We start from the raw sequence: 25,743 nt of genomic DNA, 5'->3' as shown, positions 1-25,743 counted from the left end.
GAAGCTGCAGTAGAGGTAAGGCAGTGAGGGGAAGCGGAGAGAGATAGTGAGAGAGAGAGCGCGCGCGCGCGCACACACACACACGTGCGCTTGCCCCCTCTCCTCTGCCGGAGGGCTGCAAGAAGGGGACTACATGTGTGGTGGAAAGGTGATGGGAGCACAACCTGTAAATAAAGGCACCAGGTGAGCACTGCACCTAAAGGTCTCTGTGTCTTTCTCAGCCCAACAAGGTAGGAGACAGGAGGGCCCTGCGGGGACCCTGTGACATGGTCCCTTGCTGGACAGTGGCTGTTGATAGGTTGTTTAACATCCCACCTGGGTGTTGGTTACTTTCCTTGCTGTTACCTCTGGGGTGCTAATACCTGGCTGATTTCCCCCAACTTGCAGCATGTTTTAGTGACAACCATACTGCACAATTCTCATAATTTCATATGCGTTAATGATACACACGTATGGATAGAGAAATGGCTTTCAGCAGATCATAACCTTTCCCCTGATGCCTTGCAAAGCATGCTTTATACGCAAGCTCACGATGATATGAAAATGAGGAACATGGAGGTTACAGCATGTTCCCCCAAGGTATAGAATTTCACACCGACCTCACAGGCTTGTTGTGAAGACAGATACATTAGAGATCCTGAGGTTCTCAGAATCTATAGTAATGTGGGGGAGGGGAGGTCAGATAAGTCCTTAAGAGAGAGAAGCATGTGAATGGGTATTATAGTGCAGTGCTCAAGCATAGACTTTAGGGAATGCAGTTTAGGTACCACTTGTGCACACAAATCTGTATATGTAGCATAAGGGTATAAAACAACTCGGTATTTGGTTTTTAAGTGCTGTATTTCTTTCTTCTGACCTTGCGTCACTGCAGTATGTGCTTGACAGACTGATGTTGGTACCCGCAGGAAAAAGCAAGGGTTGGGGATGTTAGAGTTTCCAAGAAAGAGCATTATCCAATGGCTTCCTTTTTCATTTCCAGGCTGTGCTGAGACCTCCTTAACTCTTCACACACTCTGGAGGGGAGGCAGAAATCAGAAGGGGAAAGAGGAGCGAGAGAGAAAAGACAGCTCACAGCTCCATCTTGCAAACAACAAAAAGGATTGTGCTAAAACGACTGAAGAGGAACCAAGAGGAAGCCAGCACCGCAGCCCGTCACACGCTTGCCACTGAGGAGAAAAGCCCCTCCCCAGCAATGGAGTGAGTATTGATGTTCTCTATTTGTGCAGCTACTATCCTTTCTCCTGAAGCATGTTTCCATGGTGACCAATTCATTGGGGTTATCTAGCAGTACCGGTAACTATCTGGTTTTGTTTGCCTTTCATGGACATTCTGTGCAACCGTGGAGGAGCTGGGGAGGATGGGAATGAAGTGATTTGGTTTTTATATGATAATACACAGGTAGTTTTGTTCCCAGTGGAGCTTATTTTACAGCCTCATCCCTGCACAGAGCTGATTTCCATGTCTCATCACTGTATCATCAGCCTGGTATTTCCCTGCTGGTTGGCTGCAAACAGCCATTATTTCAGATTCATAACCACGGCAGCGCTGTTTGTCGCAGGAAGCCAACGACAAACTGGGATCACGAACAAGTAATTAAAAAACATTAAGTGTGAGGAAAATAACTTTGTGGGAGGGCAAGGGGCTAAAATGCCTAATGAACTGAAGTATCCATGGATGCAATTAGGATCTGCCCCACCCTGGTTCCCAGAAGAGGGAGGAGTTGTCTGGTATGGGAAGAGGCAGTATGAAAATGGATCGAGTGTTTTGGGAGCACTGCTGCTGTAGAATGGAGTGGAACAGGAGTTAACAGGAGAGCAGAAGACAGAATAATGTTTCTGAACTGGGCAGTTCTCTCGCTGTCTCACACTTTCAGCCCCAGGCTTTCCACTTGCGGTTTTTGCACCCATAGAGCATATAGTCCACAGTTTCCAAAACATGACCATGTGCCCGACAGACATGTGGCCCATTGCACAGCCTTCCTCTAATCAGGGGCATGGCATGTTTTTAGTTATTGGGCAAAATAGAAAGGAAAGATGGTCAGGCAGTTGGGCACTAGGTGGGAGCTTGGGATGCCTAGATTCAAGTCCCTGCTTGACCCCAGATGTCCTGTGTGACCTTGGGCAAGTCACTTAGCCTTTCTGTGTCCCAGTTTGGCATTTGTACAATGAGGATAAGAGCACTTCCCTGTCTCACACAGGGAAGAAATGCACTAAAGATTGGGAGGTGGTTAGATACTGCAGTAACAGGAGCCTTAAAAATATCTCAGACCTTTTTCTTTCATTTGGCCCCTTTGGAAGTACACTGCAGCCAGAAAGTCACCAGCCTCTTCCAGCCAGCTGTTCCCCAAGCGGCCCATGGTCGTGGGGCTATGGAGCCAGAGTGCTACTGCCCAGCCTCTACTCTTGGCTGGCATACTGGTTGCCCTGGGAACCAGAGCCAGCTGACTGACATCAGAGCAGCCCCTTGAGGAATGAAAAGGAAATACTTTACCACACAGCATATGATTAGACTGGAAATCCCTGCCACAGAAAGTCACTGAGGCCAAGGACAGCAAAATTGAAAAAGGAGTTGGAGGTTTATATGGATAACAAAAATGTCCAGAGTTACAGAAGCTAATGCTGACACACGTTTTGGAAGGGATATTAAACTTCATGCTTCAGGGCTTAAGCGAATCGTTAACTATGGCTGTGTCTACACTTACAGTGTGGAGGGTACATATGCTGCACATCTCCCTAGCATGGGTATAAAGAGCAGTACAGACAGTGATGCCCTGCTGAGGCGAGCAGAGTTAAAAAAAATACAAAACTTTGGGGTATATATACCCTACCTGGCTCTGGACTTGCCCAAGCTGTGCCTCCCCTCTACCAGAGCCTTTCCCTGCATCAGGGATTCTTACTTGCACCCTGAAGAATGTACAGACCCAATGAAGCTTGGGTCTGATCCAATATGTCAATTCCTCTCTTCTTAGAGTGGCTATAGCATAGTTTAGAGCAATGTTGAACTGGTCTGAGGATCTGGCTCCTTTGTGCTCCCAAACTCCTTAGCTGGGCCCAGTGGATACTAAGTTCAGCTGAGAATATGAGCTACATCTAATTAGATTGTCCTTTTTGGCTGCAGTTAGATGGGAACAGGTGGTACTACAGCTCTCAGTGCCTTAAAATTGCTGCAACAAGGTTCATTCCTCTTCCCTTCAATGGCACTTGCTGTTTTTGTTCAGCCTCAGAGGAAGATCAGTGAGGTTCTCACATTGTTCAAGAGTATAAATGGTTCTTACAGGAAAGCAAACAGCAATTGACTCTAATCTGCTCTCTATAATAAGGTGGCTTTTGAAATGCAGCATCCCAGAGACACTGCCCTGGGAGCAAACTAGGTGGCAGAATGCCCCATTAACTCAGCTTTGGTTAATGAACTAGAAGGGCTGGCAGGCTATGGGGATTCAGTATTGTTACTGCAGCCAAGTTGGGCTGACACTGTTGGTTTCCAATTTGTCATTTTCATTATGTGCGGGATGAAGACAGATCTTTGTTAGAGGCCAGTGACCTATAGGTTGCCAGTATACTGGCTGAGATGAGGCCAGAGAGAAATAAAGTTCTATTGCTAAACCAGCTTGGTTTCAAACAGGTAACTCATTATAACAGTAAAATTAAATTCTGTCCAGAGTGAAATGTTGTTGTGTGTTTGGGGTTTTTTTATCTTATTTTTTTTAAACAGCCACAAACCCTAAACCGGCCTTCCTTTCCTTTTGTCTCTCAATATGTCACTTTTGCATTAGCACAACGATCAATACTGTAGTGAAATAACACTGCACAGCAGAGTTTGCAGTTTGGCACTCGCAAGAACTTGCCACAATTCCAGCAAATGTCACAATTGACAGCAGTGTTACTGTAACGCCTTTGTGCTTAGTTCATTGGGGCAGATTTGTCCCTGTGCTGGTGCCGGTGGTAGAGGCAAAGGGAAGCTCTTTGTGCCTCCCCAAGCCAGAGGATGGTGCAACCCTGACACAAGCTGGGGTTACTGGCAGCATTGCACTAACTTGCATCCCTGTTGCAGTATCAGCTATTGGCATTACAAGGGTGCAGAATAATCAAAGCACAAGCCCTTACCGTTAAGCATTTTAGCCATATTGTTCTATACTTGTCCAGTCTTTAAAAATCTTCTCAGGTTGTCACTGAATTCACTGGGCCACATTCAGCTCTCTGGTGCACCCAGGCAGCCCCTGCAGTTGGGAGGACTGTATTAGGTAGGCAAGTATCATTATGTCTGTATACCCAACGATGTGAGTGACATGATTGAGAACAAGAAATGGTACCATTGGGTATAGCCAGCAGTTTATCTCCTTTAGCTAAGGCTTGAACTGGGATACTTGTAGGCCGCAAACAGTGTCTCAGTCAAGTAACCGAAAGCAAAACTTTTGCAGTGTTTTGAGCGGTTCTGCTAACTCCTTACATTACCCATACACAGACCATCCTTCACACAGCCATATACAGTAGTGTGTATGTATTCTTCCCCATATATGTGCTGAATTTCGAAGACAATCAAAGGGTGAAGTTTTCTCGTGACATTGAACTGAAAAAGAGGACCTTGGTTTTTTAGAAAAAGAAAGAAAAAGCAGCCGCCATCCCAACAAACCACAGAGATCAAACAATAGCTTCACGGCAAGACTAGAACAGCCTCTTTTCCAAAATATCAGTTCCTTATCTGGAAACTATTTTCAACCACTCAAAACAAAGGCTCTAGTCTTCTTGATCAGATGTCCCGATTTTATAGGGACAGTCCCAATTTTGGGGTCTTTATCTTATATAGACTCCTATTGCCCCCCCACCTCCATCCCAATTTTTCACACTTGTTGTCTGGTCATCTTAATTCTTCTAGGTTTATTGGAGTGACACATTGACTCTATTAATTACGCAAGCAGGCAGACGCCCACACACCACCTGGGTGTTCTAAGTTTTTGGCTACAATTGTTTGTAAAATGATTCTATTCAGCCACTGATCAGAACCTTTAAAAATAGCTCACTTTTTGCAGTTTTAAATATACCCACCCTCTATCTTTGTGATGGGGGCAAATCCTAACCTCCTCCCCCATGCCTGGGGGCATGGGGATGGTGACGATCCTCCGCCATCTCCCGCTGCAGTTGTACAGTAGCTACAGGGGCTACTTCAGCTCAGTGACTTAAGTAGGCTCTGACCTGCCCCCATGCCTTTGCGTGTTATGAAACAGAGGATCTGGCAAGTATCAGATCCCTTGGCCCTGTCCAAGTCCTGCCCCCACTCACCCCAGAAAGCAAGCTCCTCATTGTATAGTGGCTGTGTACTCTTCAGTCTTGCCTCCACAAGCAGAAAACTGCACCGGTTTTGCAGCTAAGCGGCCCTGTGTGTCTACCCCATATCTTAACTGTAAATCTTCATCCATATTAAATGAAACAAAACAATATTTGTGTTCAGAGCATTTGCTCCTGAGCAATGGGATCATTCTGATGATTATAACAACAGTTCCCCATAATAAAATAAATATGAGGGGAGGAGTAATTAGCATGAGAGTTTTGCTATTGCTGTAGTTTCTTTAAAACAGATACACTCTAGTTCATTGCAGTAACAGAGCTCCAAATCACCATGTCTCTTACAAATTGTCACATTCTCTTCAAAGTCATTATTGCAAAAATGTAGCAAACTAGAGAGAGATGAGTCCCAAAGGAAAAGCCTGGGTCTGAATGCCTTCTGAGCTTTAGAGTCATGGGGCAGATTGAAATCTCAACCATAAACTGCATTTTGTAAATGACTCTTTTCATTATCAGGAGCCAAACAAACCCCTCGAGATCTGGGAATGTTTGAAATCCAGATCCAAACATAGCTACTGGAAGCCATCTCTAAAAGCATCTCTTCTGAAGTTTTAATAAAGAGGGATGGTTTGATTAAAATAAAACACTCCCAAACCCTCACCCAGAACTCCAGTCAAACCTTTCTGGAGGTTCAAAACATTTTAGCTAACTTGCATTTCCCTGTTATTCTTCATTTCACATTTTTGTGTCCTTCCTACTCCCAGTCAGGGCTCGGAGCAGAAATTTGAAAACTCTACAGCGAGGTCTCTTTTAGTGTTTCTAGCCCACCCATACGCAGAATCTGCTTTTGTAGACAGATTAGAGAGCTCGAAAATGTGGTGGTTCTCCAAACCTATGATTCTCTGGTACTTTTGAGATCCACCTAGTTCTTGTGAAAAGCCTATAAAACATCACTGACCAGAAAACATTTGAGACCAAATTCTCAAGCCAGCCTTGAAAATCACGCACATTTTGTATTGCCACCTGTTTCTGCACTTAACCTCATAGCCACTGAAGGCAAGTGCAGATAAAACTGAGGGTGAGAAGGCCCAGAGAGGTGAAGTGACATGCTTAAGGTCACACAGCCAAGTCAGAGGTCAAGCAGGAAGTAGAACCCAGGTCTTTTGACTCTCTGTTCAATGCCCTACCAGTCAGCCAGTAGGTATCTTCATTATTGCCTTCTCTTTCTTTTTTTTTCTTTTCTTTTTTTTTTTTTTAAATTGCCTTCCTATTTCATTGCTCCATTTCTGGCTGGTGAGGCAAGGACAGCAGGGCAAAACTGGCTTTTAACAGCCTTATCCAGAGGTTGCTCAATTAACAGAAAGACTCCCATTAACTTCAGTGGGATTGAGATTAAGGTTTATGTCCCTCTGTGTCAGCAAACTGTAGCAATGGCAAAAGAGCACTGTCAATACCAACACATCACCTCTGTCTTACCTTTTCTCAGGAAATAGGAGACCTGAGGTTGAGCAATTACTTGATCATTTCTTAGTACTTTCCCACCATCCAGCAGTGAAAAGTGTAGTGAAGGTTTTGAAAAGGAATGCAGGGCTTTAAAAGTGGCTTGAGGGAAAAAAAGAAAGGAAACAACCATTCCAGTGAATTAATGTATTATTTATTTTTCTGGTTTGTATCCCAGTAATGGAAAAATGGACAAAGCAGCCTGCAGAAATTGTAAATCCTTCCTTGAGTATAAACACAAGGGAAGCAATGTGGAATAAATTAACCTCATAAATTAGGATTTCCCTGTTTTCACTCAGTCATCCCTTCACTTGCTGATAAACCTCAGTGCTACATTAGATCAGACATTTCCTGCTTCTGACTTGCAGGAGACACACAGGGAATGAATTCCAAAGTAGTCTTCAGACTTTTCTGTGAAATAACTCTTGGACTTCTGGCATATCAGTGGGAACTAAAAGGAAACAAATGACTACACTAAGATGGAAGCAGGTGGCCTTTACTGTAAGAGAGATGTTTGTGAAAGATGCAGCCTGTTAACTACCGTTCTTTTTAAGGTTGAGGCCCTTGACTTGGCTTGCTTTATTAAGGCCTAGTTTGGGGAGCCGATTTTCACAGCTGTCTCCACATGGGAGCACAATTCATGTGATCCTGAAGAAGGTCAGAAATGGGGAGTAACTGGGCTTTTTGCATCTGAGATCAGGTGCAACCCCAAAATTGATTCATTTAATGTGTCCACCTAGCGTGCATTTCCCAGGATGGATCAAAATGGGAATTTTGTAGCTGCCGGCTTTGCCTGACTGCACTTCAGTCTTCCTGTTCCAGTTGTCCGAGCCTCTGCCTTGCATGGCCCTGGAAGCATCTAGAATAATTCTGAAGGGCACTTTCCATATCTGTATAGGCAGGGACTCTTGTTTTTTATTTATTAATATTATGATAGGGCCTACAGCTGCTCAGGTTCTCACACCTAGAGCTATTTGGAAAACAGAGTTTCCACTCCGTGAAAAAAGTTATTCCCCCTCCCCCAAAAAAATATTTTGAATTGAGGCTGAAAAGCCAAAATTATGAGGGTGGGGTGGAGGTGTGAAAGAACTAGAGAGAGAGAAACATTTGGGTCAACCAAAATGTTTTGTTGAATTTGAAATTTTTGTTTAGATTTAAACTCCTTTTTTTTTATTTTTCTAAACATAAAATAACTTTTGAAAGGGAAAGTCATTTTGAAATGAAAAATCTAAATTTTTCAATCAAAAACTCTTGAAATGAGTTATTTTGACATTTAAAAAAATCTAGATTTTTTTTTTCTAAATGAAATTTCATTGAAATCAATGCAATTTCACAAAATGATGTTTTGCTCTAATAGAAATGACCTTTTTCTGACAGAAAACTGCTCTGACCACAATTTTCCAACCAGCCCCACTCTCAGTCTCCATAGCAACCAGGACATACATCTAGTGCCATTGGTGTATGCCATTTGGATTTTATTTTTGAGTTGGGGCTGGAAATAGGAAGAGTGAGTGGGGGAAGCAGTTTGGCATAAGTAACTAACTCTTTTTGTCTGAGGTGAGTGCTCACTTACTCTTCCATCAGGGAAGGGACCTATTTCACTGGTCTGCCTTTGGGGACTATAGACTAGTGGATTCCCCCTTACTTGAGTTCTTTAAATCAAGATCTGACGTCTTTCTGAAAGATCCACCTCAATGGGGAGTTACGGACCCTCTGGGTTGAGGCCTTTGTGTGGCATGGGGGTTGTGCTTATTCCTAGTCAAACTCCACCTGGCAACAGACAAGGGCCAACAGTCAACACTGATTCTGGATAGTGTTTTTGGTCAGCAGCCTTTGATGTCAATACCCATGAGGCTTCTCTGCAGACTCTGGCAGATTCTGTTCAGAGGCTCTGTTTTTTCCATGTCTCTGAAAGTAAAGTCAAACAAATAAGTACTGAAACCTTTGGGAATATTTTAATGTTGTCTCTTAATCCAGAGGATTGACTCCTGGAGGTGGCTCATGATCTAGGGCAGGTTTCCATATAAAATACATCTGTGTTAGGTGGTGATGTGATTCCTGGTGGTGGTCCAGTTCTGGGTTTAATTCTGCCTGTGCCAGGCTAAATACAATAAATGCCCATTGACAGAATCTGCCCACTACCTGTAACTTCCTCTCAAAATCATGGCATATTTTCAGACTGGGTGCAGAAGAGTCAACCCCTAGCTTATTTTTGAAGCCAATTATGCAAGTGTCTAATACAGTAGGCCCAGACTTTTCCTACCATGTAAAATTCCCATGGACTTCAGCAGTGTAGAAGAGTGAGCAGAGTTGGAACTTATAGAGTTGTGTGAACAACTGCTTTTTTCAGTTCACAAACAATTCCAAAAAAATAAAAAGAATCACTTTAAAAAAATTCAGCAAATCAAAAAGTAGAAAAAAAAATAATCTCGGGTCAAATTAACATTTAGTTTTGATTTCAAGCTTTTAAAATATTTCTGGAATTTTTTTTATAAAATTGGAGGGAATTACTAAACAAAGTTATTTTGAATCAAAAAATCAAAATGTTAAGAACAAAATTAGCCTTTTTTTGGAATTTGTTTGTTTTCTTTCAGTTAGAACAATTTGGCAAAACCGACACAAAGTCATGAAATGTTTTGGTATTGCTGAATTTGTACTTAGAATATGTGAATTCTATCTGAGCTCTGTCCTTTTCTCCCTGGGTGGCCTGGAACAAGTTACTTTATCTCATTGTCCTTTGCAGGAGCACTAGGAGGATTTCTGCAGAGTGTTTTCCATGTAAACGCTAAATATTTGAAGCAGGATCAGGCTAAATATGCATTAAATTGGGTTTTCTGGGGTTCTTTGTTTATTTCTGAAACATTGGTTTAGTTGTGGGTTTTAAGATGAGGATGTTTCTTCCACTGTGGTTCTAAGATTTGTGTATGTAAATCTGTGTTCAACTTTGGGGGGCTTTTTAAGGCCAAAATCTGAAGAAATGAATAGCTCTGTGAGGCTTTTCCTTTAATGAATCCAATATTTTTTGTGCAAAGAGATGGATTTGGAATAATTCCCTTTTTCAGATTAGTGGTGCCTTTCAGCAGCCTCTGAAGTTTAAAATAGATTTGAAGTTTGTCAAACAATATGAATTCATATTAATAATTAATTGCCTATCATCATTACAATTCCAATCCAGTCTTGCCACATCAGTGTTTTTTCATTTATTTTAAATGCTGGGTTATTCCATATAGTTTCATACATTTATCAAAACAATGGTTCTTTTGTGGTGGTTTGAAAGCCTTTCAAAATTTGTCTCTTATTTGGTTGGGAATTCCGTTACAGTGTCTGATTGCAGTAGCGTGGAGCTTGCTGCATGATAGAAAATGTCGAGATACGCATACTTTTTCTATTGCCACCCATCCTGAGTTTCTGGTTCTGGCAGAAATCCCTGAATTAACCACTGTTTGTTTCCGTTCTTTCTTTTTGTTTTCTATTTGAGTGAATTCAGTGCTATTGATTTGGGGGCTGAGGATACCTGTATTTATTCACATAATAGGTGGTATGTCACAAGAAGACTTGGTTGGGAAAAATGTTCCATGAAATATTTTAATTTGTTCAAGAGCACTAGCTGTACAATGGGGACTTATCTGTTGGACGTGACAGAAGAGAAGAAAGTCCTGGGTGTACTGATTGATCACAGTATGACTCTGAGCCATCAATGTGATGTGGCCATGAAAAAGTCTAATGCAGTCTAATGATTATCCATCTTATGAGAGGAGACTCAAAGAGCTTGCTTTGTTTAGCCTAACCAAACGAAGGCTGAGAGGAGATGTGATTGCTCTCTCCCTCCCTGGTATTTATTCCTCTGATATATTGAGAGAGGAGTTATTTAAGTAAAGCATCAATGTGGGCACAAGAACAATGGGATATAAACAGAGCATCAACAAGTTTGGGTTTGACATTAGACAAAGGTTCTAACCATCAAACGAGTGAAGTTCTGGAACAGCCTTCCAAGTGGGGACAGTGGGGGCAAAAAAACTAACTGGCTTCAAGACTAAGCTTGATAAGTTTATGTAGGGGATGGTATGATAGGGCTGCCTACAACGGCATGTAGCCAATCTGCAACTGCAGCAGCAAATATCTCCAACGGCTGGTGATGGGACAGTAGATGGGGAAGACTCTGAGTTACCACACACAATTCTTTCCCAGGTGTATGGTTGGTGAGTTTTGCCCACATGCTCAGGGTCCATATTTGATCACCATATCTGGGATAAAAAGGAATTTTCCTTGGTCAGATTGGCAGAGACATTGAGGATTTTTCGCTTTCCTCTGCAGCATGGGGCAAAGGTCACTTGCTGGATTATCTGTGGTTTAAACCCGCATTTACACTAATTTGAAGTGTTTACATCATAATTTGAGGACTTCAATAACTCAGCCCAAGCTTAGGGGTCTGTTACAGGAGTGAGTGGGTGAAATTCTGTGGTCTGCAATGTGCAGAAGGTCAGACTAGATGATCGTGATGGTCCCTTCTGACCTTGAGTCTGTGATTCTGATTCTATAAAAATATATTAGCGACACTGTTGTTGACTTCCACAATGAAATCAGGAATTTCTTATCCACATTTACTTTGAAGTATCAGAGGGGTAGCCATGTTAGTTTGGATCTGTAAAAAGCAACAAAGAGTCCTGTGGCACCTTATAGACTAACAGATGTATTGGTGCATAAGCTTTCGGGGGTGAATACCCACTTCATCAGATGCAACAAAGTGGGTGTTCACCCACGAAAGTTTATGCACCAATACATCTGTTAGTCTATAAGAAGACACAAGACTCTTTGTTGCTATCTACTTTGAAGAGGATTGTAAGATCCAGTTCTGCAACTGGTTCCACAGAAGACATCAAGCCCTAAGAGACTTAAATGCTGCCCATGTGATTCCAAGAGCAGGACTGGGGCCTTAGGAGCTGCTGACAGAAGCCATTAGCTGACAAGCAAGGAAAAAAATGTAAAATAAGGTAAAAGAAAACAGAGCTGATGGAAGAACCGTGTGATTGTTGTTAAGAGTAGATATTCCATTTTCAGATGCACATGTGCCTAGATGCTTAGCTTCTGGTAAGGAGGAGATTAGGTCATAATCTGTTAAAGGGGGAGATTATGCCCCGATTTTACAAGCTGCTCTCCGCATGTGGCACCCCACTGACATTTTTTAGGCCTTGACAGTGAGTTGGAGGGGACATTTTCAAATGTTAGTAATATTATTTATTGGCACAGTACAATGGCAAGGTGGAAGAGGATTCTTTAAAGAGGATCTATGCTGCCAACAATTTTTAAAGGGACCCTGCCATGTTGGAATCTAGACCTCACCCTTGCACACACTTAAATGTGTGCTCAACTTCAAGAAAATGCGTTGTCCTATTGAAGTCAATGGAAATATTTTGGGGATTGGGACTTTAATCCATTCAGATTAAAGGCCTTTCGACCAACCTGCAGGTGAGACTGCCTCTGTCCCCAGGCCATATTGACAAGAGCTGGGGTGAATACAGGAGATTGAGCTGAATCCCCTATAAAATAGAGTCAGATGTGGCAGAGCACTCTGTGAGAGCTCCAGGACTTGTCCCCCTCCTTGGTCTGATATGCATTGAATTGTGGCCCTCCCAGGCACACTGCAAAAGACCGCTGTCTCAGAGGAGCTTTGGAAAGGGCTGAGGGTCTGATTGCCAGAAGGATGAAAGGACAGACAAGAGGTTTTTGTAGGTGGTTCACTGGCTCAGTTCACTTTGGAATGATCATTGTAGTGCTGCTTTGATTTTTGTTGTATTGTTTAATTATGTAGCACCTTAGGGCATGTTATTCTTTAAATCTAAACAAATAAATGAACGAATACTATCTTAAAAGGTGATACACTTTGTTCCAGATTTTTGCGTTTATCAACATTGAATTTCATCTGCCATTTTGTTTCCCAGTCACTCAGTTTAAGATCCCAATACAAATGTGCTACATTCCTCTAAAACAATTATTGATGTCTTACAGAGAAGGATTTAAAGGTGACCTACAAAGGAAACAAAAACTTGGGATTATGTCCTTTTGGTGCTTCTTCATGATGTATACACAAGACCTGCAAGGTTTCTACCCAAATCAAAACCTTTTTGCTTGATTTTTATGTTAGAAAGTCAGGTGTAATCTGTTGTAGAAACTTCTATCACAAGTGGAAGGCTAATGAAAATGTGAGAGCCCATAAGAGTAAAAGCTCATCAGTTTAGAGAAGAGGAGTTTTTAGGAAGACTGTGTACAACTCTTTGGTGTTTTGCTTTTGTTAAAGTCTGTTTACTTCCAATGAAGATATGGGAGAAAGGAAATCTTTGTTTCATATTTAAACCTCTACCCTTTCAGTTAAGCTGTGAGATCTCATACTAAACATACCTGAGACTCCGAAAAGGCTTTGGTCAAAACCAAGGAAGATCAGAGGTGATATTCCTGATCATTAGAAGGTTTAAAAAAAAGAGGAAAAAAACTTTTAAAAGCAAAACACAACCCTTTCAGGTCTATAAAGAATTTTAAAAATGGCTCAAATACATCTTTAAAACACATTCTTTGGAGGTCACTTTTTAAAATTAGAAAATAAGTTTCAAGTAGTATAAGCTGCTGTTACCCTTAATTGTTGTCTTTTCAGTTTGTTGGAATGAGTATGAAGTCATGGTTGATTTAGTATCATACATTTGTTTTTGCATATACTGCACAGATATTCTTGTAAGTATGTGAAAACTTTATAATCTCTTGTGACCAGAGAAGAGCTGTGGAAAATCAATGTTATTTTACTTTATTCATCTGACAAACAAGCCCTTTAAACTACAGAAGGAATCACCAGTTTGGCAGACTGCAAAGACAAAAAGAGGAATATCAGAGTTAGTTTTAAAACACAGATTTTAGATACATAGGTAACTGACTGTATATGATTTTTATCTAGCTAGATGTTTAATGGAGTAATGTCCCATTGCATGGAAATCAGAAATGGAAAACACTACTGGGTTTGAGATGCAGGGTTAAGCACTCACAGTATTCTTGAGTGCTTTGTTCAGTCTACCTTGAAATTACTCAAGCAGCGGGACTTCAGTTTCTGGAGGTCAGGGGCTCAAGGCATATTGGTGAATGAGTATTTACTGATGTAACTCCCATTCATTAGTAGCAATAACCACACTGCACATAAATCTCACCCACTCAGTGAGGTGAGAGTGATATCCATTGATACATAAGAACATAAGATCGGCCATACCGGGTCAAACCAATCATCCATCTAGCCAGTACCCTGTCTTCTGACGCTGGCTACTGCCAGGTGCTTCAGAGAGAATGAACAAAACAAGGTACTTATCAAGTGATCCATCCTCTGTCAGTCAGTCCTAGCATCAGGCAGTCAGGGGCTTAGGACACCCAGAGCATTGAGTTACATTCCTGACCATCTTGGCTAATAGCCATTGATGGACCTATCCTCCATGAACTTATCTCATTCTTTTTAAAACCCAGTTATAGTTTTGGCCTTCACAACATCCCCTGGCAACAAGTTCCACACGTTGACTGTGTATTGTATGAAGTAGTTCTTTATTTTGTTTGTTTTAAACCTATTGCCTATTGATTTCATTGGGTGACCCCTAGTTTTTGTGTTATGTGAAGGGATAAATGACACATCCTTATTCATTTTCTTCACATCATTAAATGATTTTATAGACCTCTATCATATTCCCAATTAGTCATCTTTTCCAAGCTGAACAGTCCCAGTCTTTTCAATCTCTCCTCAGATGAAAGCTGTTCCATACCCCAATCATTTTTGTTGCCCTGCTCTGTAATTTTTCCATTTCTAATATCTCTTTTCTGAGATGGGGCAATCAGAACTGCACATAATATTGAAGGTGAAGGTGTACCATGGATTTATGTAGTGATATTATATTTTCTGTGTCATCATCCATCCCTTTCCTGTTTACTAACATTGTTAGCTTTTTTGACTGCCACTACACATTGAGCAGATCTGTTTTCAGAGAACTATCCGCAATTGATAAACACAGAACAGCATCCCTAGATTATTGCTGTATTTACCACCAAGAGGTCAAAGTGGAATCCAAGGCTGGCTTCTTAGCACATTAACCATGCCAAAATTCCTCATGAACTCTGTGTAATTTTCATTCCTATGTGAATATTGTTCAGAAGCTGAAAGTGTATTTAATGAAGAGGCGGATTATGGTTTTGTGGGGCTCTGGGCCAGAGAAAGTGGGAGCCCCTCCTAAGCCCTTCTGCCTGCAATCCCTCCCGCCTGGTGCTCCTGCCAGGAAGTGGGGTTGGAGTGCAGGGGCTTGCCTCATCCTACCCGCCCGGCACTCCTACCAGGGGTTGGGGTGTGGGGACTTGCCTTGCTCCACCCAGCTGGCACTCCTGATACCCCAACCCTGCTCCCTGGCAAGAGTGCTGGGTGGGTGGATGGGGTCAGGGTTTGAGGGCACCCATTTTTCCAGGGTCCCTGGGCACAGGCCCCATTAGCCGAGTGGCTATTCTGCACTGATTTAAAGCAGCAATCTTGCAACAGTCACTGGTATACAATTATCTAAAATATAAGATGAGGGAAAGTGCTGGCACAATAATTATACTTAGTTCTCAATAGCATTTTTCATCTTTGAAGTGCTTCATGCACATTGATTAATCAATCTTCACAATATGACTGAGGTAGGGCAATATTACTGTTCCCATTTCACAGATGGGTAAACTGAGGATGAGAGCGAGAAGGGTTGTCATTTGCCCAAAGGCAATAGAGAGAGTCAATGGATAATAATTCAGAGCTTTCTGGCCCCCTGTCCTGTGCTCAGGATGTGAGATCATACACAAGTTTTCTTTCAATTGTTTACCATGCCTCCGGAGTTCAATAACCTAAATAAGGTTTAAGTTCCATCCATATTCAAAACTTGTGTGTATATATGTGTGCATTTTCTCTGAATCCATCTCCATTTGGAAGAGAGAGAGAAAATATATAGATATTTATGAAACTGTTCAAACTGCAGCTGTGCACCTCCACCAAACCAGAAGCCTCACTAATACAATGTGTGGGAGTAAACTTAAGTGATTTACTGACTTTTAGGCATTGAGAATATTCCAATGAATAAGAAGTAACTTAATATTTATCTAGGCCTTAGGAAGTGGATCTGCTTGTAGCAGTCTGGCTTTGGGACGCATGTGCAGATGGGGAAGTTTTTCTATCCCTAATTTATAACATAGACTTCCCTTTAGATAGAAAAAACGTCTGTTGTTTTTAAAATTGAATGACCATTGGAAAACAGCATGGATTTAGAACACAGAAAAAGAAAAAAGGAGCTTTGTAAGCTCTTGCAAATTTTGTGGACCCCCAATTACTTAAACTTCAAATTCTCATCCCACTAAAGAAAACCAAGTCAGAAAGACTGACATAAACACACATGCTAGGAAATGCACAGTTACGGGTAAACGCAACGTTGTGATATGAGTGAAACCATTGAGTGTTCCACTGTGCTGAAAGTTTGGGAGGTATCATAAACCTAATCCCAGATTTGGACCTTAGCGTCCAAAATATGGGGGTTAGCGTGAAAACCTCCAAGCTTAGTTACCAGCTTGGACCTGGTAAAGCTGCCACCACCCAAAAAATTAGAGTGTTTTGGGGCACTCTGGTCCCCCCAAAAACCTTCCCAGGGGACCCCAAGACCCAAATCCCTTGAGTCTCACAACAAAGGGAAATAAACCTTTTCCCTTCCACCCTCCAGGTGTTCCTGGAGAGATACACAGAAGCAAACTCCGTGAATCTAAACAGAGGGAGTCCACCCTCTCTATTTCCAGTCCTGGAAACACAAGCACTTCCCTCTTCACCCAGAGGGAATGCAAAGTCAGGCTAGTAAATCTAACACACACAGATTTCCCCCTGACTTCTTCCTCCCACCAATTCCCTGGTGAGCTGCAGACTCAATTCCCTGGAGTTCCCCACTAAAGAAAAACTCCAACAGGTCTTAAAAGAAAGAAAAATACATACAAATGGTCTCTCTGTGTCAAGGTGACAAATACAGGGTCATTTGCTTAAAAGAATATTGAATAAACAGCCTTATTCAAAAAGAATACAATTCAAAGCACTCCAGCAACTATAGACATGTAAATACAAAACAACAAACCATCTTTGTACTCACAACTTGGAAACAGAAGATTAGAAAGCAGGAAATAGAAAAATTCACTCCTCATAGCCGAGAGAGTACAGGCAGAAAACCAAAGAACAAAGGACTCCCACACAAAGTTCCCTCCACCCAGATTTGAAAAAGTCTTGTTTCCTGATTGGTCCTCTGGTCAGGTGTTTCAGATTACTTCTTTCCAGGTGAAAGAGATGTTAACCCTTAGCTATCTGTTTATGACAGGTGGACATTATTCTTTTCTTCTGTATCTTTGTGTTGCAGCAGGGAGGACACGTAGACATACGATTTGGCATTTTCTAAGAACATCTCTACTGTAGGGGGAAGCATCTACTAGCCTGTCATCACATATATTCAAGGTCTGAGAGTTTTGAGTATTTGTAACAAAGGCAGGATGTAGATCCTGGCATAGGGATGTATGGCTCTGGTGTTTTCAGGTTCTAGAACTCTGCATGAGGATACAGAGTAATTTCTACAGACTCTCACATCTTGCATGTTGGGTAAATAGGCACCCATATCCAGCAATAGTGTAACTGCACCCATGGTAGAAACAATGTACGTGCTAGCATAGACAGAGATCAGGTATTTTTAGCACTGCATCATGACAGCAGCTCTCTTTTCCAAAACACAGTAGTGGCTTAGCACCAGGTGCAGCTATGCCATTGCCAGAATAGGAGTACTCATTTTTCTAGTGTAGACTCCTGTGGGCAGGTAGATCTTGCGGAAATATGAGAGGTCAAAGGTCTCTCAGGGAAGACGAACTAGGGACTGAGAGAAACTCTAGGAACAAGGCAAGCTAAGGAATAAATTTAGTCTGTGTGTGTGGTTAAAAGGAAAGGCAAATCCCAGAAAGGGAGTGAGGTTTTTTACGCTAATTTAATGAATATGTTGTTGAGTTGAGGGGACAGGGTTTGGACTTGGTCCATACAGAATGTTCTACTTCAGTTGCATTATCTTTGCCAACCATTCATGAATAAACTCTACTTTGTACACATCTTCATATCAGATTAACTCCTCTTCAGCAGATACTACTTAGCCATCAACTACTGTAAGTGACTTTTACAGCTGACACGTCAATGTGTTACTTTACTGGGCCCATTGTCACTCCTGATTCTGTTTGGGGCGATACAAACAATACATGCATAAACATTATCACTGTTAATTACTATAACATGTCTGATTTCATAGATTCTTGTATTTTTAAAGCCAGAAGGAACTGGTTAGTCTGATCTCTTGCATAATGGAGGTCATGAAATTTTGCTGAGGAATTCTTGTATCAAGCTTAATACGCTCTAGCTCAGCCAGAAGTTATCTTTCTTTTAGAAAGACACTCAATCTTGATTTAAGGACTTCAAGTGATGGAAAATCCATCACTTCCCTTAGGAAGTTGTTTTGACAGACATTTGTTTAAAAAAAACGTGATGATATACCAAGAACAACTGTTCTGCCTTGACTGACGGTCAGGGTACTTTGCATTAGATCCTACGATGGTATAAATTGGTAAACCTCTATTGAGGTCATTGGCACTATGCCGATTTTTGCCTGCTGAGGAGCTACTATGAATAGAACAGATAACCAATTCTGTGTCCTATATACTTGGCCATCACTAAACTTGATATGCTGTATGAAGTTGCTTAGTTAAAGTGAACTTCATTATTGGTTAAGTATTTCCATATTGGTTGAAGGGCTATATATCCTTCTCCAGAATGGTCTTCTACAATAATTACTAAGACAAGACTGCCAAAACCCCAGACCCAAACACCCTGAACTCTGGAGAATATGGGTTCTGGACCTGAGCTTCTCTGATAATTATCTTGGTGATTGATGTCCTTCCTGTGTAACCTTTTAATTATGTAAAAGCAGCAGAGAGTCCTGTGGCGCCTTATAGACTAACAGATGTATTGAAGCATGAGCTTTCGTGGATGAATACCCACTTCGTCGGACGCATGTCACAGCTGTGTAAATGTGTCAAGCTAAAGTATATGTCAGCAAGTCACTGGAGATGTGTTTTTTTAGATCATTTTAGTAATTTTGTATGATAGTCTGCGGTATGCCTGATTCTGCCAAAAATTAAGCAGTTTGCAATATGCCTGATTCTGCTGAAAACTGAGCCTGGTCTTGCAAATACTTATATTTAATTTTAATCCAGTGAGTACAGTTAAGCATGTGAATAAGTGTTTGCAGAATCAGGGTGTAGGTCTTTATTCTGGACCGAAACCTTTACTGCAAGTCATGTAATTGTTTTGCACAGATTTGTTTTGCACAGATTTGTCTTCCTGGCTGTGACAGTTCTCCTGGCCTTGATCCTGCACCATTAGTCTATGGGATCTTTGTTATTGGCTGTAATGAACATCGGACCAAGCGCCAATTGACAATCATACAAGAGTCACCGGGGCCCTTACTGTATACATATTTTTTAAAATCGTGATTTTTAGGTGCCTAACACTTGAGCTTTGAATCTTGGGGTTGGGTATATAGTTTGTGGACGATACCAAGCTGGGAGGGGTTGCAAGTGCTTTGGAGGATAGTATTAAAATTCAAAATGATCTGGAGGTCATAGTGGATCACAAGCTAAATATGAGTCAACAGTGTAACGCTGTTGCAAAAAAAACAAACATCATTCTGGGATGTATTAGCAGGAGTATTGTAAGCAAGACACGAGAAGTCATTCTTCCACTCCACTGAAGTATTGTGCCCAATTCTGGTTGCCACATTTCAGGAAAGATGTGGACAAATTGGAGAAAGTCCAGAGAAGAGCAAAAAAAATATTAAAGGTCTAGAAAACATGAGGGAAGATTGAAAAAGTTGGGCTTGTTTAGTCTGGAGAAGAAAAGACTGAGGGGAGATATAACAGTTTTCAAGTACACAAATGGTTGTTACAAGGAGAAGGAAGAAAAATTATTGTTCTTAACCTCTGAGAATAGGACAAGAAGCAATGGGCTTAAATTGCAGCAAGGGCAGTTTAGGTTGGACATTAGGAAAACTTTCTCACTGTCCGAGTGGTTAAGCACTGGAATAAATTGCCTATGGAGTTTGTGGAATCTCCATTATTGGGGATTTTTAAGAGCAGGTTAGACAAACACTTGTCAGAGATGGTCTAGATAATACTTAGTCCTGCCTTGAGTGCAGGGGACTGGACTAGATGACTTCTCGAGGTTCCTTCCAGTTCGATGATTCTATGATATTGGGACATAGTTTGACTATATCAAGGCTTTACAAAATAAGGGCCAGTACTGTTTCCATTGATGTCAGTGGTAAAAGTCCCAGCCACATAGGCTCTGACCCCACATATTTATTGTAATTTTGAATCCAAAGTTTTCTGTCAGAGATTTGTAGAGTTCATGTGTTCACTTTCAGGTCAGTTGAATTAAATAGAGCTGGTCACTTTTTTTTTTTTCAAATGGCTCTTTAACCAGAACAAAAACTTCTATGTAAATTTATTTTGTCTGATTTTTTTGTGTGGGGGAAAAAACAGACACTGAAAATGTACACTTTCAGTAATCATTTTGGGGTTTTGGTAAACATTTTCAGAAACCTGACAGTTTTTATCAAAACCCTTTTTCAGAAACAACAACAAAAATCATTTTCAGTTTTTCTGGAAAAAAAAATGAAACCATTTCAAGGGTGATTTTGGGGAAAACCCACTTTTTAAAATATTTCCTGATTAAAAAATAGTAATTTGGCTTTTTTCAACCAGTTCTACAATAAAATTTTAGCATTTTTTACAAAAGAGTTCAAACACCTATTAGTACTAGTGTTTATTTCTGTTTTATTCAAATATGAAGACACATACTATAATTACATCACAAAGATGGCAATATATAAATCAGGAATGCTATCCCTTAATATAGAAACACTAGATGTAATTCAGATCACAGCATGGGAACTCGATCAGGGTACACTAAATTGTCAGAATACACAAACAAATCTTCCTTTTAAAATAAAAAATGAGAAGTTGAAGGAAAACCGTTCCACTTTGTTGGTTATAAGAGTACAATTTGTTGCACTTTTATTTGGGTTCTCTCCAGGAAGTCAGGTGACCCGGTTCTCTCATACGCACCACTAACACCCGAGTAAAGTCAGATCTGAATTCACTTTGGTATTTGTTTGTTTAATCAGATGAAGGAAAGGAAATTAAATATTTGAAAGGAGGAAACCATTGCTGACCCAAATTACTCTGTGGCAGGGTATTGTTCTGTTGACATTCCTCTGTTAGAGAAGAAAAAAATGAAATGGAATTAGTCCTAGGGCAGGAACAGTTTATCAAGATGGCCAAACGTTTCCAAAGAAAACAATCTGGTCTTTTCTGTACTTTTACCCTATACTATACACATTTCACGGGGAGACCAGCATTTCTCAAACTCGGTGTCCTGACCCAAAAAGGGGTTTGTCGAGGGGTCACAAGGCCATTGCAGGGAGGGGGGTCACAGTATTGCCCCCTTTACTTCTGTGCTGCCTTCAGAGTTGGGCAGCTGGAGAGCAGTGGATGCTGGCTGGCCGTCCAGTTCTGAAGGCAGCAGCACCGCCAGCAACAGCGCAGAAGTAAAGGTGGCGATACTGGGACCCCTCCTACAATAGCCTTACAACACCCCTCCCCACCAGTCAATTTGTGGCATCATCATTGGGGCATCATGTTATATGTTGGCTGAGTGCAATAGTAAAACAGTGAAGTACAATTCACAGTTAACTGTGACAATTTGCACTTGATGTTTAGTGTCTGAAGTTGCCCATTCACATGTGGAGTTGCTGTGAGATAAGAGTTACAGTACTGAATCATGAAGCAAATTGTCAGGGTCTCCTGCTTTCTGCAACTGATAACTTTTCTACATGTAACCGTTTTAAGCCTTTCCATGAAATCACTAAAAGTTCTTCATGACGCTTCAACCACTTGGCCCATATGGGTTTTATATGAACGCACAAAGGCTACTAAATGAAATGAAACTCTTTGACCCATGTGGGTTATATATTAAGCTGTGTGTGCGGTTTCTTGGTTACCCTTTTGTACCAATCCTCAGAGGAGCCAATTTGGTAGTTAAACGAATGGCTTATTAAACAAACCAAATAGAATAACAGGGAAGTGTTTGTTTGGTTGCAGATGGCTAGTGCGTGATGCTTAGGGGGTGCTTCCCCTTCTCTTGTCATAGCCAGACTGTCACCCTTTCCTGTGTCAGTTTTTGATAGCCCTCAACCTGCTCCCTTTCCTCCAATCAACCAGTGCTTTGGTCAGAAAGAAAATAACACATTAATAAAACCTAATTCTCCAATGGTGGTGCTATTCTGCAGAACCCTCCCTGGAAATCAGCTTCTACTGGCTGCATCCCTCACTTTTTTAAAACTAGCCTATAATGTAGAATCTCAGCCTGATATTTTTGCATTCAGTCCCACACTTGAGCTGGTAAATATAACCACATTTCTCCTTTCCTCCCCTTCTCTCAAGTTTGGCATAGGACTAAGTGTTGGTTGAGGGAAGAAACAAATAGAAACCAGATAGAGAGAGAGAGATGGTGGCTGCCAACCTTCAGAGAAAGAGACAGCTACTTGCTATTCACTCAGAAAGCAAAGGTGATCCTCAGCCCTTTTGTAAATTAGCAACCACTCAGGATAGAGTCCAGCAAGTGCCTCAGTGCTTAGCAGAACTGGGCCTAGAATACATACAAAAAAAGAGAGTCATGCGGGATTTATAATAGGAAGCCTGTCTCATGTGCTCACTTAACCTTTCACTTCCTGTTAAGAAGTCAAGCACACCAGGTCTTGTCATTTGCAAAGCGACTGTAAAATGCTACCACACGGATGATGTAGTGTTTCACACTCTCACCAACAGCACAAGAAGAACTCCACATGGACTCCTCCTGAGGGTCGAAATGACAGTCTGGACCTATACATTGAATGCTTCCACCGGTGTGCACAGGCAGAAATCGTGGAACAACAACATCACTTGCCTCACAACCTAAGTCATGCAGAACGCAATGCCATCCACAGCCTCAGAAACCACCCTGACATTATCATCAAAGAGGCTGATAAAGGAGGTGCCGTTGTCATCATGAACAGGTCTGACTACCAAAAGGAGGGCACCAGACAACTCTCCAATACCAAATTCTACAGGCCACTTCCCTCAGATCCCACTGAGGAATACACTAAGAAACTACAGCATCTACTCAGGACACTCCCTACACTAACACCAGAAGAAATCAACATACCCCTAGAGCCCCGACCAGGGTTATTCTATCTACTACCCAAGATCCACAAACCCGGAAATCCTGGACGCCCCATCATCTCGGGCATTGGCACTCTCACTGAAGGACTGTCTGGATATATGGACTCTCTACTCAGACTCTATGCCACCAGCACTCCCAGCTATCTCCGTGACACCACTGATTTCCTGAGGAAACTACAATGCATTGGTCACCTCCCAGAAAACACCATCCTAGCCACCATGGATGTAGAGGCTCTCTACACAAACACCTCACACACAGATGGAATACAAGCTGTCAGGAACACTATCCCTGATGATGCCACAGCACAACTGGCTGCTGAGCTCTGTGCCTTTATACTTACACACAACTATTTCAAATTTGATGACAATATATATCTCCAGATCAGTGGCACTGCTATGGGCACCCGCATGGTGCCACAATATGCCAATATCTTTATGACCGACCTGGAACAACGCTTCCTCAGCTTTCGTCCACTCACGCCCCTTCTCTACCTACGCTACATTGATGACATCTTCATCATCTGGACCCATGGGAAGAAGACTCTGGAAAAATTCCACCACCATTTCAACAGCTTCCACCCCACCATCAACCTCAGCCTGGACCAATCTACACGGGAGGTCCACTTTCTTGACACCACGGTGCAAATAAGCGATGGTCACATTAACACCACCCTATATCGAAAACCTACCGACCGCTATGCCTACCTTCATGCCTCCAGCTTCCATCCCGGACACATCACATGATCCATTGTCTACAGCCAAGCACTGAGGTACAACCGCATCTGCTCTAACCCCTCAGACAGAGACCAACACCTACAAAATCTCCACCAAGCATTCTCAAAACTACAATACCCGCACGAGGAAATAAGGAAACAGATCAACAGAGCCAGACGTGTACCCAGAAGCCTCCTACTGCAAGACAAACCCAAGAAAGAAACCAACAGGACTCCACTGGCCATCACATACAGACCCCAGCTAAAACCTCTCCAATGCATCATCAAGGATCTACAACCCATCCTGGACAATGATCCCACACTTTCACAGGCCTTGGGTGGCAGGTCAGTCCTTGCCCACAGACAACCTGCCAACCTGAAACATATTCTCACCAGTAACTGCACACCGCACCATAATAACTCTAGCCCAGGAACCAATCCATGCAACAAACCTCGATGCCAATTCTGCCCACATATCTACACCAGTGACACCATCACAGGACCTAACCAGATCAGCCACACCATCACCGGTTCATTCACCTGCACATCCACCAATGTAATATACGCCATCGTATGCCAGCAATGCCCCTCTGCTATGTACATCGGCCAAACTGGACAGTCTCTACGGAAAAGGATAAATGGACACAAGTCAGACATTAGGAATGGCAATATACAAAAATCTGTAGGAGAGCACTTCAACCTCCCTGGCCACACCATAGCAGACCTTAAGGTGGCCATCCTGCAGCAAAAAAACTTCAGGACCAGACTTCAAAGAGAAACTGCTGAGCTTCAGTTCATCTGCAAATTTGACACCATCAGCTCAGGATTGAACAAAGACTGTGAATGGCTTGCCAACTACAGAACCAGTTTCTCCTCTCTTGGTTTTCACACCTCAACTGCTAGAACAGGGCCTCATCCTCCCTGATTGAACTGACCTCATTATCTCTAGTTTGCTTGCTAGCATATATATACCTGCCCCTGGAAATTTCCACTACATGCATCTGAGGAAGTGGGTATTCACCCACAAAAGCTCATGCTCCAAAACGTCTGTTAGTCTATAAGGTGCCACAGGATTCTTTGCTGCTTTTACAGATCCAGACTAACACGGCTACCCCTCTGATACTTGACACTCACTCTGCCCAGGTGTAAATGGGTCCACAAAGGTGCAAGCCATGGAGACCTCAGGACGTAAAGCAGATGATTCAGCCATTTTATATCCTCAATATTAGACTGCACCAGGTGAAAGGCAGTATCTTAGGGTATGTTTTTGTATCTGCTGATTAAGAAGAAAAAAAGTTGAACCTGACTGAATGCAAGAATCTGGTTTATCTGCAGTCTACTTAAACACATATTTTTACGAGGAAAAAATGTCAAGACCAGATCATTCCAGTGAAATGGTTACCCTCATAACTCTAAATAAATGTCATGATACTCTGCTGTGTATAATTACTTGAGTGAGGTGCCAGTAGTTAAGTTGTAGACCCCGATCCTTCAAGATTCTTAGATGCTCAACTCAACCAATAGGAATTGAGTGTCCCAATACTTCTGAGACTATGGGGCCTACTCAATAGCAAAAGAAAGATGCTAGAAAGAGAGAACTGCACTCTTTAGCAATCTTCTCTCCAATATAAAGTCTTCAAAACTTCTTTCCACTGTACTCCGGAAAGGTGATTCATTGGCACTTCACAAATTATATTTACTTAATATTAAAGAAAACAAATGTGTTAGCCTAAGTAATTTTCCTGAGGAACAAATTTATCTCCCCCTGTAGTTCGGCTGGGATTAGGCTAAACTAAACTCTATCTATCTATAGTACAACAAAAGTCTATATAAAGAATACCTGCTCTACATTGCTGCAATGGAGCTATTCCAATTACGCC

General features: G+C 41.8%; 1 protein-coding gene across 4 annotated transcripts in view; it reads left to right on the top strand.

The window, feature by feature from the left end:
* Positions 1-1,010: 1,010 nt before the first annotated feature.
* The window catches only part of PALM2AKAP2 (PALM2 and AKAP2 fusion), a 526,924-nt gene continuing 502,191 nt past the window's right edge, over positions 1,011-25,743 (top strand). Inside the window, exon 1 of one of the 4 annotated variants that reach the window (XM_050943033.1) lies at positions 1,011-1,197. In XM_050943033.1, coding sequence (XP_050798990.1) covers positions 1,193-1,197 — 5 coding nt within the window. In that variant the 5' untranslated portion in view covers positions 1,011-1,192. The remainder of the gene's footprint in view (positions 1,198-25,743) is intronic. The other 3 variants (XM_050943032.1, XM_050943031.1, XM_050943035.1) reach the window with 3 other exon arrangements.

The sequence above is a fragment of the Gopherus flavomarginatus genome, chromosome 3, assembly GCF_025201925.1.
Source record: "Gopherus flavomarginatus isolate rGopFla2 chromosome 3, rGopFla2.mat.asm, whole genome shotgun sequence".
Taxonomy (NCBI): domain Eukaryota; kingdom Metazoa; phylum Chordata; order Testudines; family Testudinidae; genus Gopherus; species Gopherus flavomarginatus.
The sequence above is the reverse complement of the archived record's forward strand: the minus strand, read 5'-3'. Positions and strand labels throughout refer to the sequence as shown.